Here is a 15,978-nt window from a genome sequence, read left to right on the forward strand (position 1 = left end):
CTAGCCCCTGGACCCTCTGGTCGCTCTAGCTCCTGAATCCTCTGGTCAGCTGGTCGCTCTAGCTCCTGAATCCTCTGGTCAGCTGGTCACTCTAGCTCCTGAATCCTCTGGTCAGCTGGTCGCTCTAGCCCCTGGACCCTCTGGTCGCTCTAGCTCCTGAATCCTCTGGTCAGCTGGTCACTCTAGCTCCTGAATCCTCTGGTCAGCTGGTCACTCTAGCCCCTGAACCCTCTGGTCAGCTGGTCACTCTAGCTCCTGAATGCTCTGGTCAGCTGGTCACTCTAGCTACTGAATCCTCTGGTCAGCTGGTCACTCTAGCTCCTGAACCCTCTGGTCAGCTGGTCGCTCTAGCTCCTGAATCCTCTGGTCAGCTGGTCACTCTAGCTACTGAATCCTCTGGTCAGCTGGTTGCTCTAGCCCCTGAACCCTCTGGTCAGCTGGTCGCTCTAGCTCCTGAACCCTCTGGTCAGCTGGTCACTCTAGCTCCTGAATCCTCTGGTCAGCTGGTCACTCTAGCTCCTGAATCCTCTGGTCAGCTGGTCGCTTTAGCTCCTGAATCCTCTGGTCAGCTGGTCACTCTCGCTCCTGAATCCTCTGGTCAGCTGGTTGCTCTAGCTACTGAATGCTCTGGTCAGCTGGTTGCTCTAGCTACTGAATCGACTCCAGCTCGACTCAGCTCAATTGGAAGCGCAGTTGAAGAGGTGCTAGAACGGTACCTGGTATCAGGTACTGACACGGAATGGAAAAGACTAAAAACTGACTTGAGTCGAGTCAAGTTGAGTCAAGGTGAGTCGTGTCAAGTTGAGTCGAGTTAAGTTGAGTCGTGTCAAGTTGAGTCGAGTCAAGTTGAGTCAAGTTGAGTCGAGTCGAGTCAAGTTGAGTCGCGTCAAGTTGAGTTGAGTCAAGTTGAGTTGAGTCAAGTTGAGTTGAGTCAAGTTGAGTTGAGTCAAGTTGAGTCGAGTCGCGTCAAGTTGAGTCGAGTCAGGCCCGTGTCGAGCCGGACCGAATAGGTACCAGTGGCGGAAGGTCTTCATACACTTGGTCATCCAACAGGAGCCAAGGAAGAAGACTGCAAAGTTCTCCTACTTGTTATTTGAGAGTTCTAAAGCGAGCAGAACAGGTTAGCGTGAGGTTCTCACCGATTGCTCTCGTAGAGGAACCGATCTCCATGACGCCGCTGGAACTCATGGCGTACGACTCGGAGGTCACAGAAGACATGCTGGACATGGACATGGTCTCAAACTTCATCTCGGCCGCCATGCTGCTGAAGGAGCTGGATTCCATCATGGAGGAGAGCATGGCCTGCTGGGTGGAGGAAGAGAAGGCGGAGGAGGAGGAGGAGGAGGACTCCATGTGGACTTCTTTCTGCATCATTGAGGCGGCGCTCATGGACGATGACGACCCTTTGTGACTCATCGTCATTGATCCTGTCGAAGGCAAAGAAATACGATCAATGAATGGATACTGTGATGACGGTCAGGTAGTGTAGCCACCACCCTGAACCACCACCTAGAACTATCGCCCAGCGGGACCACCCAGAACTAGCACCCAGAACCACCACCCAAAACCATTTTCGATACCAATCGAAGATCCCTACCTTTAAGAGCAACTTGCTGCTCACGGTAGGCGGTTATCTTCTTACGTATGGATTGAAACACCTGCCCAGTGAAGGAGAAGGAGGATTTGGAGACTCCACCCTCTGAGGTCATCTCACAGGTGTACTCTCCCTGGTCGCTGTCCATCAGATCGTGGATCAGAAGGCTGCAAGAGCCCTTGGAGTAGGTCATCTCAAAATGGCTGCTCTGGGAAAGCCTCCTCCCGTTGACGAACCACACCACCTCCTGGACGCTGCTCTCGCAGACACAACACATTCTCACCGAGCCCTCGCAGGCCTCGGCGGTCAGCTGACTCACAACCTTCGGAGGCTTGGGGACAGGGGATTTCACGGTTGGTGGAGAGGCTACCCTCTTCGGGGACATTATAGGGGGAGGAGACTTCACTCTGGGAGGGGACTTGAGTCCCTCAGGCTCTGGGGACTTCAAGGCCCTTGGTGATTTGATGCCTGATGGTTCTGGGGACTTGATACCTTTTGGTGTTTTGATTCCTGCAGGTTCTGGGGACTTGACACCAGGTGGTGACTTGATTCCTGCAGGTTCTGGAGACTTGACACGAGGTGGTGACTTGATTCCTGCAGGTTCTGGGGACTTGACACCAGGTGGTGACTTAATTCCTGCAGGTTCTGGAGACTTGACACCAGGTGGTGACTTAATTCCTGCAGGTTCTGGGGACTTGACACGAGGTGGTGACTTGATTCCTGCAGGTTCTGGGGACCTGACACCGGGTGGTGACTTGATTCCTGCAGGTTCTGGGGACTTGACACCGGGTGGTGACTTGATTCCTGCAGGTTCTGGGGACTTGACACGAGGTGGTGACTTGATTCCTGCAGGTTCTGGGGACTTGACACCGGGTGGTGACTTGATTCCTGCAGGTTCTGGGGACTTGACACGAGGTGGTGACTTGATTCCTGCAGGTTCTGGGGACTTGACACCGGGTGGTGACTTGATTCCTGCAGGTTCTGGAGACTTGACACCGGGTGGTGACTTGATTCCTGCAGGTTCTGGGGATTTCACACTTGGAGTTGGCGATTTCACGCTGGGTGCTGGAGAGAGAGCAGCTGGGACTGGAGATTTCACTCTGGTTGGAGATTTAACCCCCTCAGGTTCAGGGGACTTCATTCCCTGTGTTGGTGACTTTAAACTTGGGGTTGGAGATGTGACACTAGGTTCTGGAGACTTGGCACTTGGAGTTGGTGATTTAACCGAAGGCTCAGGGGAAGTGACACTGGGTTCTGGTGACTTCACGCTGGGAGCAGGGGAGGTTAGGGAGGGAGCAGGCGATGTCGCCGATGGCTGTGGTGACGTCACCCTGGCAGTCACGAATGGTCCAGGGGATTTCACTGCCTTCACCTCCTCCTTGAGAACCGCTTTGCGAATGGTCAAAGTGAAGTGAGCTTCTTGCCTGCCTGCTGCGTTCTCCACCACCACGGTGTAGCTGCCCTCATCCGAGGCCGCCACAGAGGATATCTCCAGACTGGACTTGTACTGAGTTGTAACCACCTTGATGCGGAGGGATGAGACGATGGTTCGGCTCTCCTGCATCCATGTCACGGTGGGCACAGGTTCACCGTCAATATCGCAGGAGAACCTGGCCATCTCTCCCTCTGCCACCGTCAAAGACTGGGGTTTGGTGAGGATTCTGGCAGGAAGAGAAGGTTTTGTTTTGTGCACAGAAACTTCCTCAGAAACGGCGGCAGAAGAGGACTTGAGCTTGGTTTCAGTAGAAACGTGTTTTCCAGTCAAAGAGAACTTGTCCGATGAATAGGACGAAGCAGACGAGAGGTATTCAGTGGAGCCATACTTGATAGACGAGTCATAGCGTTCAGCTGAGGAATATCTCTCGGCAGAGGAGTACCTTTCTGCTGAGGCATATCTCTCGGCAGAGGAGGCGGCATATCTTTCACGTGTTACAGCTTCTTGGGTCCTGGTGAACTTAGACTTGGTCTCTTCAACCTCCAAGTGGGTCTCGGCGGTATATCCGGTTTTGAAGTGACTGGTGTGATAGTGGTCGATGCGAGTGACCTCTGGGACGTGGCCTCTGGGGGCGTCCTCATCCCTGCGGCGGGAGGAGAAGGTGGTGTATCCAGCGCCGGAGACTTCCAGAGTGGCGTAGTCTGACGCCTCTCCCTTAATGTTGGAGAACACACAGCGGTAAGTGCCGCTGTCCTCCTCCTGACAGTCCAGGATAGTTATGGACAAAACACCACTCATGTCACTGAAGATGTATTTGTCGCCACTTTCAGAGATCAGGTTTCCGTTGTGGAACCAGGAAATTTCAGCTTCTGGTTTGGCTTGAATGTTCAGAGTGAATTTGGTGTCCTGGCCAACCGGAATGCGATGAGAGCGCATTCTGACGGTCACACGAGGAACATGATCCAAGCTGAAAGGTGTTTGAGTGACCACCTGGTACTTTCTCTCAGACTTCAATGCAGCCTTTCTGGCTTCGTACCGGGACATGATGTCGAAGCGTGCAGATCTCTCAAACCTGGAGGAAGAGCGTGATGACCTCTCTGCTGACTTGATGGGGCTGGGAGAACGAGGGCGGGTCCTCTCTGGAGTGGGGGACCTCCTCTCTGGAATCTGTCCCTCCACCTCCACCGGAGGCCTGGATCGAGATGGTCTGATCAACTCTGAGACCGGACGCATCAGCTCGATGTAGGTCGGTGACAATGACCTTCTCCTTCTCATATACTGAGAGACAGTTCGTTTCTTCTTCACCTCGGCGACTTCGACAACCTCGTGCCGAACCTCCAGCCTCCTCTCTTCACGTTCCATGGCATGACGCTCCATGCTAACCGGGCTGCCGACGGGAGAGGCAGAAAAACCAAGTTCAAGTTCGTCCTCAAGCATCATTCCTTCTTCTTCTGTTCTCCTCGTGGACACGTATTCGTCCAGCAGCTCATCCTCACTCAGGTCTCCCAGAGATCTCCTCCTGGATCTGAAAGAGATCTCGGATTCAGCAGTGGGTGAGTGGCGTCCAGGTCTGACTGTCTCCAGGTCGTCCAGACTGAGTTTTGGGATGCGCCATCTTGGTCGGTATTGGTCAGTGATTCGTGGGAGGGGCATCACATAAAACTGTTCCCACCTGGACAGACGAATACGCCTCTGTCTCTTCTGCACAATCCTTTCCATCTTTTCTGGAACCTCATACTGGTCTCTCAGCTTTCGGTACCACTTCATATCAGACAATGGCACAAACTGTTTGATGGTTTTGTCCTCGTCCAGATCTCTGGGATCATGAACCAGGGGCTCCGGGATCTCGTAGGGCATGAAGACCCTCCTCTCTTCTTCCAACTTCTTGGTGTCCGACTTCTCTACCGTGATGTCAAACTCACCTTCAACATTTTTCGTGCTGACAGCAGGTTTGTACAACTCTGCCGCGAACTTGAGGGCCTCCTGCGCGGTGGGGTTCAGAGGTACCATCTCCTCAGTGGCGACGATCTTCTGAGCCATCTTGTTGGTCTTTTCTATTTGTTTCTGCACGTGTAGGTACTTCTCCTCCTCGCTCTTATACTCCCTCCTAGCGTAGGTGAGGCGGTCCACTCTCAGGGTGGCCTGGCAGCTGGCGGACCCGGCCGAGTTGGTTGCGGTGACGTGGTAGACACCAGAGTCCTCGAGGAGAGTCTCCCTAACATGCAGGACATGATAATCAATGTCTTCCTCAACAACGATGACCTTTGGCCCAAACTGTAGTGAATGACCATCCTTCTCCCACTTGAGAGTCGGAGTTGGAACACCCGAGACTCTGAGCTCAAAGCGGACGCTGTCTCCTTCAGTGCAGTCGATGTTGGCCAGCAGACGCTTGAACATGGGCCTCATAGTTTCCTCGGACACAGGATGGGGTGTCACCGTGAGGCGGGCTTTACAGCTGTCTTCTCCAAACTTGTTGTGGGCCATGACAGTGTATTCTGCATCATCCTTCATGTCCAGGTTGTGGATCATGAGCTGGTACAGACCCTTATCGCTGGTGAAGGTATACTTCCTGTCATCATCACCCGGCTTGATTCTCTCTCCGTTCTTGAGCCATGTGACATGAGGCTCTGGGTGCACAGTGATGGTGACGCCAAAGCGAACATCTTCACCGATGTAGGCAGCGCGGTTGTAGAGAGGCAAAGTGAACTCTGGTGGTCTCTGCAAGAGTTTGGTCTTGTCAACCCTCCTTCTGAGCTTCTTGATGGTGCGACTGATGTAGTATTCTCTGCTGCTCCTCACGGTCTCGACAAAGAGCTCTCCATAAGCACTGTCTTCTCCGTCATCGCTTACCACTTTGCATCTGTACACACCATCGTCGCCCTCTTCAATGTCCTTCACGTAAATACTGGCAAAACCATTGCTGTAGGTGATTTCATACTTGGGGCTTGGGTGGAGCTGACGGTTACCAAAGTACCATGTCACCTGTGTGCTCCTGTCGTAGCTTGCGATGCTGCAAGTAAATCTGACATGTCCACCTTCCTCAGCTGAGCCGTGCATGACTGGACCGGCTCGAAGGCCGTGGTACTCGGTTCCAATCTTCACTTTACCAACGGCCAATCCTCTCTGGTTCTTGAAGCCACCACCAAACGCAACACGAGCTGCTGACACGATAGTGTCAACCCTCTTCACTAGAGACTGGTAGTACCGTCTGTGTCTCAGTGTCCTGATGGCCTTGGTGCTGACATGCTCGATTTTCATCTTGAGCCACGGGTGCTCCAGAGCCTCGTGAGCTGTCATACGGAGCTTCCTGTCCTTCACCATTAGTCTGTCCACAAAGTCCATAGCCTCCAGGCTGATGTCCTTGAATGCCTCAGTGTCAAAAACATACTCACAGTTGGAGATGTTCTCTATCATCTTTGTTGTGGATTCTGCTGCAAATGGATTAAGGCCACTGAGCAAAACATAGGCCATGACGCCAACTGACCACATGTCGGTAGCGGTTGTGACCAGGTCATGGCGGTGGACCTCTGGGGCGCAGTACTCTGGAGCTGAGAATGGCATTCTGATGTTCTCTCCAGGTACAAGCAGTCTAGACTGACCCATCTCAATAATCTTGATGTTGGTGCTTCGCCTCATGGTGTAGACGATATTGTCTGGACGGATGTCAAAGTGGCCAAAGTTATGGCTGTGCAAGAACTTGAGAGCAGAGCAGACTTGTCTTAGGTAGCGGACGATTTCTTGCTCCGAAAGCTCAAAGTTGCTGGTGCCGAGGCGCTCGAAGATGTCCACTCCAGAAATGAATTCAAAGATGAGGACGATCTCCTCCATGCTTTCAAAGTATTCGTGGAGGTAGATGATGTTCTTGTGCCGTGCGATATTAAGGGCTTCTATTTCCCTGAGGACCAACTCGCGGTCAGTTCCTTTGACTCTGATGAACTTGGCCATGTAGGTCTTCTTTGTGGAAATCTCCACACAACGGTAGACCACGCCGAACTGGCAGCGTGCAAGCTCTTCAGAGATGGTGTACTTCGAGGACAGCTCCTGCACCTTGTAGGACAAAGCCTCTTCCTTGGTGATTGCCCGGGCTTCGTCCACCTCCTCATCATAGTTCCTGATAACAGACTTGTCCTCCTTAGTGGTGATGGGTTCAGTCGGGTTGGAAGGAGGACTCAGGCCAAACTGGTTCTCAGCAATGACCCGGAACTGGTACTTGGTCTTTCCAAATATGTTGATGATGGTGATGCTGCAGTCGGCAGTCTGCCCTGCACGAATCCACCGGTCAGCCATTGTGGGACACTTTTCAACGATGTAGCTAATGATGTCGCTTCCACCATCATTAGTCGGCGGCTCCCAGGTCAAAGTGATGGAGTCCCGGGCAATGTCACTGACTTTGAGCTCCTTTGGAGCTTCTGGAATGTCGGCAACGTCAACCTCGATGGTCTGCTTGTCTGTTCCGAATCTGTTCTTGGCAGTGATGATGTAGTAGCCGGAATCTTTCCTCTGTACGCCCTTCTGGAAGACCAGGGAAGTGAACGATCTGGTGGTGATGACTTGGTGATGAGCAGAGTTGGAGAGGATCTCCTGCCCCTTCTGCCAAGTGATGGCCGGCTCCGGTTTGCCAGAGATGGGGATCTTGATGGTGATGTGGTCGCCACGGACGGCGTGGACAGCTCCCATTCCCTGGAGTTCTTTGGGCAAGTGGATCTTTGCTGGGACTGAAGGTGAGAAGGAACAAACAAAAATCATTACAGGTCAACGGATCTAGACTTCTAATGACAGGAACAGTTAACCGATTGCTATTTCACAGTTTGATGGATTACCTTCCACTTCCAGGTTGGCCGTGGTGGAGATGGATCCTGTGGAGTTGGTGGCTCGGACTTGGTAGACATCCACATCGTTTTCGTCGGCGGCGGTGATCACTAGCTGGTAGTAACCTCCCTTAAACTCCAGAGCTTTGATTTTGGCTCCATCAGCCAGGACCTCCTTACCGCCACGATACCATTTCACCACAGGCCTCGGGTGTCCGATGATCTGGTTGAAGGACAAGTAACCACGTTATGAACTGTGTTTGTTTGTGTATGGGTGCATGTGTGTGTGTGTGTGTGTGTGTGTGTGTGTGTGTGTGTGTGTGTGTGTGTGTGTGTGTGTGTGTGTGTGTGTGTGTGTGTAAACAAAGTCAATTTGTACCTTTGTAACAAAAGTGGCATTGGAGTGGTATTTGACGGTCATGTCTCGGATCTCCTCCCTGAAAGCAGGAGCGCGAAGAGTCTTGTCGGACTTGGGAATGATCGGTGCCGAGATCTCGCTCCAGTCGCTCTCACCGCCCATGTTCTCACACTTGACGCGGAACTCGTACTCAAAGCCTTCGATCAGGCCTTTGACCTCGAAGCTGGTCTCGACCAGCTTCCTGGAGGTGACCGACATCCACTTGTTCTGCTTCTTCTCCCGTTTCTCCAGGTAGTAGTTGGTGATCTTGGCGCCGCCGTCGCTGCTCGGAGGCTTCCAGCAGACGACGCAGGAGTCCCTGGTGGAGCTGATGATGAAGGGCTGCTGGGGGATGCCGGGTTTATCTGAGGAGAAACACAAGAGGTGCTATAGTCTCACAAGGTCTGTACAGTGATTGTCAGAAAGTCAGTGCACTGTCCGGGGAAGTAGACGGTTGGTAGGGATTCAAACCATGGTTCAGGTAGGGGGGGAGCTTGAGACCCTGGTTATTGGGGGGGGGGGATGGAGGTCAAACTGTGGTTAAGATAGGGTAGGGGAATGCAAACCCTGGCTCCGGTAGGGATTGTTGGTAGGGATTAACAAAATGGCAGGCAAGCAAAGAACAACAAATACTAAACTAAACTAACCAAACCAAGACAAGACAAGACTAAATTTGACGGAGCTTACCAAATGGCGTCTTGACAATGACGACTGAGGGAATTTCAAGAGATTCGCTGACTCCATACTGGTTCTGTGCCGAGACTCTGAAGTAGTAGCCAGAGTTCTCGTTGAGGTTGGGTACACGACAAGTCGTGCCAGAGATGGAGGAGGACACCAGGTACCACTGCTCGCCTTCCTTGGCCTCGCGCTTCTCCACGATGTAGTTGCTGATGACAGATCCTCCGTCATCTTTGGGAGCCTTCCAGCTGATGACGACCGAGCTCTTCAGCAGGGCCTCGACGACCATGGGGCCCTCGGGTATGCACGGCTTGTCTGGGAACAAAGAAATCAAAGTCGGTTACAGCCCAACGCACTAAGCCATGTCCGGGACCTTGGTTTTTGCCCATACCTTGGATCTCAACACGCAGTACAGTGTCGATGGTTCCAAACTTGTTGCTGAGCTGCACCTTGTAGCGTCCAGCATTGGTCTTTCTCTGGACGTTCCTCACCACCAGGTGGGTGTAGCTCTCAGTGTTCTCGATGACCACGTTCTCCGAGGGGTTCAGGGGCTTCTTACCGTAGAACCACATGATCTGCGGGATGGGGCGACCAATGTAGACGACGTGGAGGCGGAGGCTGGTGCCCGCACCAGCGTAGTACATGTCTTTAAGTGGGAAGCCGGGGTGGAACTGCGGCGCGGCCTGCAGACGCAGTTTGCCGCTGGTTTCGATCTCTCCAGCCTCATTGAGTGCCCTACACGTGTACATGCCTTCATCCTCCTGCTCGTCTGTCAAGATGCTGAGCGAGTGGTTGCGGCCGTCAGAACTCATCTTGTACTTGCGGCTCTGGATCAGTTCCTTGCCGTAGCGGTACCATTTGATCTCAGGCAGAGGTCGGCCAATGATGCCGCAGGTCAGAGTGCCCGACTCGCCCAGTTTGGTGGTGACATCTTGGATCTCTTCCTTCAGAGCTGGAGTTTCTCCCACTGCAGGAAACAAAAATCAAGATTAGTCGATTGGCAGTAAGAATTGAAGATCATTTTTAGAGAGCACCAGAACTCTGATGCTGCTCACCGCTCAGTTTGGTCTTGATTCCCATGGGCGTGCGGCGAGGTCGACTAAGCCCGGTCTCGTTCTCTGCAAAGATCCTGAACTCGTACTCGGTGGACTCCATCAGGCCGCCCATGGTGAACTGGCGGTCCTTCGAGCGCTCCTTGTTGCACTTCTTCCAGGCACTCTCTCCGGCTTGCCTGAACTCGATCCAGTATCCCAAGATCTCCTTGCCGCCGTCGTGCTCCGGCCGGAGCCAGTGGATGGTGATGCAGTCTTTGGTGATGGAGATGATGTCGATCTCTCCTGGTTGGCTCGGTTTGTCTTCAGGAAAACAGAAAAGAAGCGGTCAACACTGGATTCCATAGTTGAACGACTTTATTTGTGAACAATCAGGTTTTTTGGACCAACCGAATGGATCTTTGCAGACCACGGACTCTGAAGCCGGACCAGGCTCACTCTGCCCGATGTCGTTCTGGGCCACCACCCTGAACATGTACTCGGCGTCCGGGATGAGGCCGGTGATGTTGTACATGGTGGTGGTGATGTGGGTCTTGTTGTGGCGGACCCACTTCTCCGTGGACACCTCCCTTCTTTCGACGTAGTAGCCTGTGACGCGAGAGCCTCCGTCGTCGCGGGGCCGAGCCCAGGACAAGGACACCATGGTTTTGGTCACATCCATGATCTCTGGTGGGTTGCTGGGAGGTTCAGGCGGGCCTGTTGGTGAAACGCAGAGTCAGCCAAAGAAATTGTAACCGTGATAGTCATCCAGCGTGTTGAAAGTACTGATACTCACAGAGTGGTGTCTTTGGCGTGACAGCCTCATCGGACTTGAGAGATCTGCTGACACCAAACTGGTTCTCAGCAGAAACCTTGAAGTGGTACTCTATGTTCTCCTTCAGGCCCTTCACGACCAGAGAGGTCTCGGTGACCCGGGCATCCACGGTGTACCAGGCCGCCTTGGGCACTTCCCGCCTCTCCACGATGTATCCCAGGATGTCGGAGCCGCCGTCGTCAGACGGTGGCCTCCAGCTGACCCGGACCGATCTGGCTTGAATGTCATCAAATTCCAGAGGACCTTCTGGAACATCTGGGCGACCGATTACCTTGACCTGGACGGTGGGAGGAAGGTGCACACAAGGTTTAGTTGTGGGTTTTAACTTGGGTGTGTTTTGTTAATTGTTTTCATGAATCTGTGGGCCCACCTTGATATAAACCGCCTTCCTGCCACACTTGTTCTCCAGGATTAAGTCGTAGGTGCCGGTGTCGTCTTTGTGCGCCTCTTTAATGACCAGCTCGGTGATGTCATCATAAGTGGCGATCATGGCTCGGTGGGAGATGTCACGGCCATCCTTGGTCCACTTGCAAGTGGGGATGGGTTTACCCTTGATGGGTACTGACAGATGAATGACTCCGCCCTGCCGCACCACGTAGCCCTCCTCGTATTTACGGTCAAGCTCAAAGTCCGGATACACTGGAAGAAAACAAGTGGTCCAGAATAAACATTCAGCTCAAGTTGATTGAGGTTTAATATGCCGCTTGTCAATAAAAGAAAGAAATAGTTTGTGTTACCGAGCATCTCCTGGACTTTAACCATTCCAGGAATCTCGGCAGCCTCTCCGGTACCGCCGGCATTGCAGGCGATGACCCTGAACTTGTACTCGGCGCCTTGGGGCATGTGGGTGAGCGTGTACTCGCACATCTTGATGGGCGTGGTGTTGCACAGCGTCCATTCTACCTGGTCCACCTTCTGCATCTCGACGAAGTATCCGGTGATGACGGAGCCGCCCTCCTCTTCCGGTGGCAGCCAGGCCAAAGAGACCGACGTTCTGGTGGTGTCTGTGACTGTGGGGTGAACTGGTGGACCTGGAGGTTCTGTTCAGCCATCAACAAACACATTAAATACAGTGACCGGATAGAACTCGGAACAGGTTTTTGAATAAGTTTGGCAATGCCTACCAATGGGATCCATGGCAATGGTGGCGGCAGAGCTCTCACTGGGTTTTCCGGCCCCTCTTGAGTTGATCGCTGTGACACGGTACTCATACTCGAGGCCTTCAATCAGTCCAGAGGAACGGTACCTGGTCATGGTCACTGGATTCTTACTGATCTTCAGCCACCTGTCGGACCGGGCCTCCTTGCGTTCAATGATGTAGCCGGCGATCGTGGAGCCGCCGTTGTCCTCCGGTGCTTGCCAGGTCACCGTCATGCCCTCGTGGGTCACATCAACCAGTTCTGGTCTGCTTGGAGGTCCAGGAATAGCTAAGTAGAAAGAGAGCGATTGGCAGATGAATGTCGTGACATTAAGGGCAAACAGGATGTGGAGTTTGGCCTTGGAGCGAAGACGTTTCTAAACTCACTCTTGGCGCTCTTGCACTCCACGACCTCAGACTGAAGGAAGCCGCCGATTCCGAAGCGGTTCATGGCTGCCACGCGGAACACGTACTCGGTTCCCTCGGACAGCCTGGTGAACTTGAAGCAGGGTCGTGTCACCGACTCTGAGACGGTGATCCAGCCCGGGCGGTGAGCGTCACGCTGCTCAACCACATAGCCGCTAACATTAGCACCACCGTCCTTCAGCGGAGGCTCCCAGCTGGTCGTCACGGACACGCCGTCGGTTTCCTCAATCTTCATCGGACCCACAGGAATACCGGGTTTATCTGGATGCAACCAGCAGGGACAGAAGTTTAGCATATGTGAAAGTCTTCATTCATACCACGAGAGGAAGTTCTACTTACCGAGGATGATGACTCTGATGACCTCGGTCGCCACACCGATGGCATTCTTCACTTCCAGCCTGTAGTCTCCGGTGTCGTTGATGGTGGTCTCACGGATGACAAGGTGCGTGAATTTGCCGTTGCTGTCGATCTTCATGCGGTCCAGGCTGTCCTTCAGCTTGACGCCACCGAAGTACCAGGAGCAGACCGCTGCCGGTTTGGCTTTTATGGGGATGTTGAGGTCGATCGGCTTGCCGCGGTGTACGTGAACCATCTTCTGGGGGATGCTGGTCAGGTCGATCTTCGGCATCACTGGAATAAATCACGGAGGCTTGAGTCAAATCCTTCAAATTGCCCAGAACCTGATTACAAGTAAACCGTGTATTGACATGACGACTCACCCTGGACATCCTGGATAACCACCGGAGTGACGGTGTCCATGGGCTCGCTGGCTCCTCTGCTGTTGGTGGCTCGGATCCTGAACAGGTACTGGTCGTTCTCCGTCAGGGACTGGATGGTGTTCTGGGACGTAGAAGCCTTCAGCGTCGCCACGGTGCTCCACCTGTCCGAGCCCACCCTGCAGGCCTCGATGGTGTAACCCGACAGTCGGCTGCCGCCGTCGTACAGTGGCTTCTCCCAGTGCAGAGTGACCGAAGACTTGGTCACGTCCACGACCTGGAAGTTTGTGGGAACTGATGGCACTTCGCACACCAACACGGCCTCCGACGTCTCGCAGGGCTCGCCCACGCCGTAGATGTTCTCCGGCAGGACCCTGAAGAAGTAGTGCACTCCCTCCTCCAGGCCGGTGATCCGGAACAGGGTCTTCCTGCACTCGGTGGTCACAGTCTTGTACGACTTCATGTGGGCTTCACGTTTCTCCACGATGTAGTTGCTGACGTGAGCACCGCCGTCGATGCTCGGGACATCCCAGGTGATGACCACCGACTCCTTGGTGTAGTCCTTCACCTTCACAGAGCCCGGAGGTCCGGGAGTGTCTGAGGAACCAAAGGAATCAGCTGTGAACTTTTCCACACCAGCAGTTTCGGCCAAAAGCTGAAAATTCTGAAAGACCTACCATAAACTTTCACCAGGACAGTGGCGGTCTTCTTGCCGGATGGATTCTCTGCCTCCACAACGTATTTTCCCGAATCGTAGCGAGTGACCTTCTCCACGATCAGCAGGGTGTAGCTGTCGGTGGTCTCGATGTAACCACGGCTCTGCAGCTCCACGCCGGTTTTCCTCCAGGCCAGCACCGGCGTTGGGCGGCCGGTGACGGACACGAAGAGCCGCAGGGTGCCTCCGGAACGCAGACACACCGTCTTTTTCAGGTCTTCGGCCAGCTCCAAGTCCGGTATTTCTGAGGAGAGGAGGACTCTGTCAAACTGAGTTTGAATTTCAAACTGACGCAACAGGAAGTGAAGTCTTTAACTCACCAATTTTCTCCAGTGGCGCCACCTCAGCGCTGGGTTCGCTGAACTCCCCAGTGCCATTGCTGTTGATGGCGGCCACTCTGAACTGGTACTTCTTATTGGCTGCCAAGCCGGCGGCCACGTACTCGTTGGTCTTGAGAGCCTTGGCGGTGGCTCGGTACCACTGCTCGGAGCCCTCCTCCAGGATCTCCACCACGTAGCCGGTGACGTCGGAGCCGCCGTCGTACATGGGCCGGGTCCAGGTCATGCTGATGCTGTGCTTGGTGGTGTCGGTGATGCGTGGCATCGACGGAGGAGCCGGCGTGTCTGTGGAGGTTTACAAAGACAGTTAGAAATGCGTCGGCCACTCCGGAGCGGTTTCGTCCGAGCGCCTCGTACATGTGGGGTCTTTGCAGAGGATGTAGGATGAGGCGTCGCTTGGATGGCTGTCTCCAGCAGCGTTGACAGCGGTGACCCTGAACAGGTACTCGCTTCCCTCCAGCAGGCCGCTGATCTTCAGACGAGTGTCGTAGATGGTGTAGTTCTTGTTCACGCGGGTCCACCTGGGGCCACAAACCAGCAGTTTAGAGCCAAATCTGTTTATCAATCCTTCCATCCATCCTATCTGTCCATCCCTCCCTTCTCTTCATGTCTGTCGTTCTTTCTCACCTGGTGCTGCTCTTCTCTCGTTTGTCCACGATGTAGGTCTTGATCTCGCTGCCTCCGTCGCTCTCGGGCTTCAGCCACTCGATGATGACGTGGTCCTTCCCAACCGCCGTGGCCTCGGGCGTGCCGGGAGGCGATGGGATGGCTGGGGGGGTAACAGGGGACAGGACCAGCTCAGGGTCAGGGAAACACGAGTCTGTTGGAGTTTTTCACTGAAACCTCAGACGGCGTCTTACTGTAGGCGTTCCTGGCGATGATAGACTCGGACTCCAGAGGAACTCCGGGTCCAAACTTGTTGACGCCACGAACTCGGAAGATGTACTCGTTGTTCTTGATGAGCCGGGAGCTGACGCAGGACAGGGACTTGCACTCCGTCTCCATGATGACCCAGTTAAGGCGGCTGGTCTCGCGGCGCTCCACGATGTAGTGCGTGACGGAGTCGCCGCCGTCCTCCAGGGGGATCTTCCAGGACACGGTGCACTTCTCCTCCGTCACCCTGCTGATGGTGAATCTTATCGGCCGGAGATCCAGGAGTGTCTGTAGGTCACAAACACACTTCTGTTGTTTATAGAGGTAGAGGACCACCAAGCGCACCCCTGATGGACTCTACAAGCCCGGTCCGCTCCAGATCCAGACTGGTTTCACTGTGCTACTTGCTCACCCAGAACTTTCACAGCGACGCTGGCGGTCTTGAGTCCGTTGGCGTTCTTGACGGTCAGGATGTATCGTCCTGTATCGTATCTGTCGCAGCTCTTGATGACGGCCATGGCCCTGCTGGAGGTGTAGGTCAGCGAGTACTTCTCCCCAGGCTCCAGAACCTTGTCCCCCTTTGCCCAGTACACCGTGGGTTCTGGTTTACCACCAATGGCACCGTCCAGGACCACGTCAGAGCCGGCGACCACGGTGACGGTCTCACCGATCAGCTTGCTGTCGAGCTCGGCTCTCGGAGGAGCTAGAGAGATGGAGAGAGAGATGGGAGACAGAAAGAGAGCAGAGATAGAGAGAGAGACAGAGAGAGAGAGACAGAGAGAGAGAGACAGAGAGAGAGAGAGCCAGAGAGAGAGAGAGAGAGAGAGAGAGAGAGAGAGACAGAGAGAGAGAGCCAGAGAGAGAGAGACAGAGAGAGAGAGAGCCAGAGAGGGAGAGAGCCAGAGAGAGAGAGCCAGAGAGAGAGAGAGAGAGAGAGAGAGAGAGAGAGACAGAGAGAGAGAGAGCCAGAGAGAGAGAGACAGAGAGAGAGAGA

General features: G+C 54.0%; 1 protein-coding gene across 1 annotated transcript in view; it reads right to left on the reverse strand.

The window, feature by feature from the left end:
- Window positions 1–15,978, reverse strand: part of LOC308119102 (titin-like) — a 218,988-nt gene that overhangs the window by 1,659 nt on the left and 201,351 nt on the right. Inside the window, 22 exon segments of the mRNA XM_080478934.1 lie at window positions 1,140–1,427; window positions 1,598–7,744; window positions 7,850–8,060; window positions 8,217–8,599; window positions 8,922–9,227; window positions 9,304–9,879; window positions 9,968–10,267; window positions 10,355–10,660; window positions 10,740–11,055; window positions 11,149–11,417; window positions 11,516–11,818; window positions 11,903–12,205; window positions 12,304–12,603; window positions 12,682–12,972; window positions 13,062–13,655; window positions 13,736–14,017; window positions 14,094–14,396; window positions 14,469–14,632; window positions 14,739–14,880; window positions 14,972–15,242; window positions 15,244–15,272; window positions 15,397–15,687. Of these exon segments, the coding sequence (XP_080335060.1) occupies window positions 1,140–1,427; window positions 1,598–7,744; window positions 7,850–8,060; window positions 8,217–8,599; window positions 8,922–9,227; window positions 9,304–9,879; window positions 9,968–10,267; window positions 10,355–10,660; window positions 10,740–11,055; window positions 11,149–11,417; window positions 11,516–11,818; window positions 11,903–12,205; window positions 12,304–12,603; window positions 12,682–12,972; window positions 13,062–13,655; window positions 13,736–14,017; window positions 14,094–14,396; window positions 14,469–14,632; window positions 14,739–14,880; window positions 14,972–15,242; window positions 15,244–15,272; window positions 15,397–15,687 (12,375 nt within the window).

The sequence above is a fragment of the Lipophrys pholis genome, assembly GCF_963383615.2.
Source record: "Lipophrys pholis genome assembly, chromosome: 13".
Taxonomy (NCBI): Eukaryota; Metazoa; Chordata; class Actinopteri; order Blenniiformes; family Blenniidae; genus Lipophrys; species Lipophrys pholis.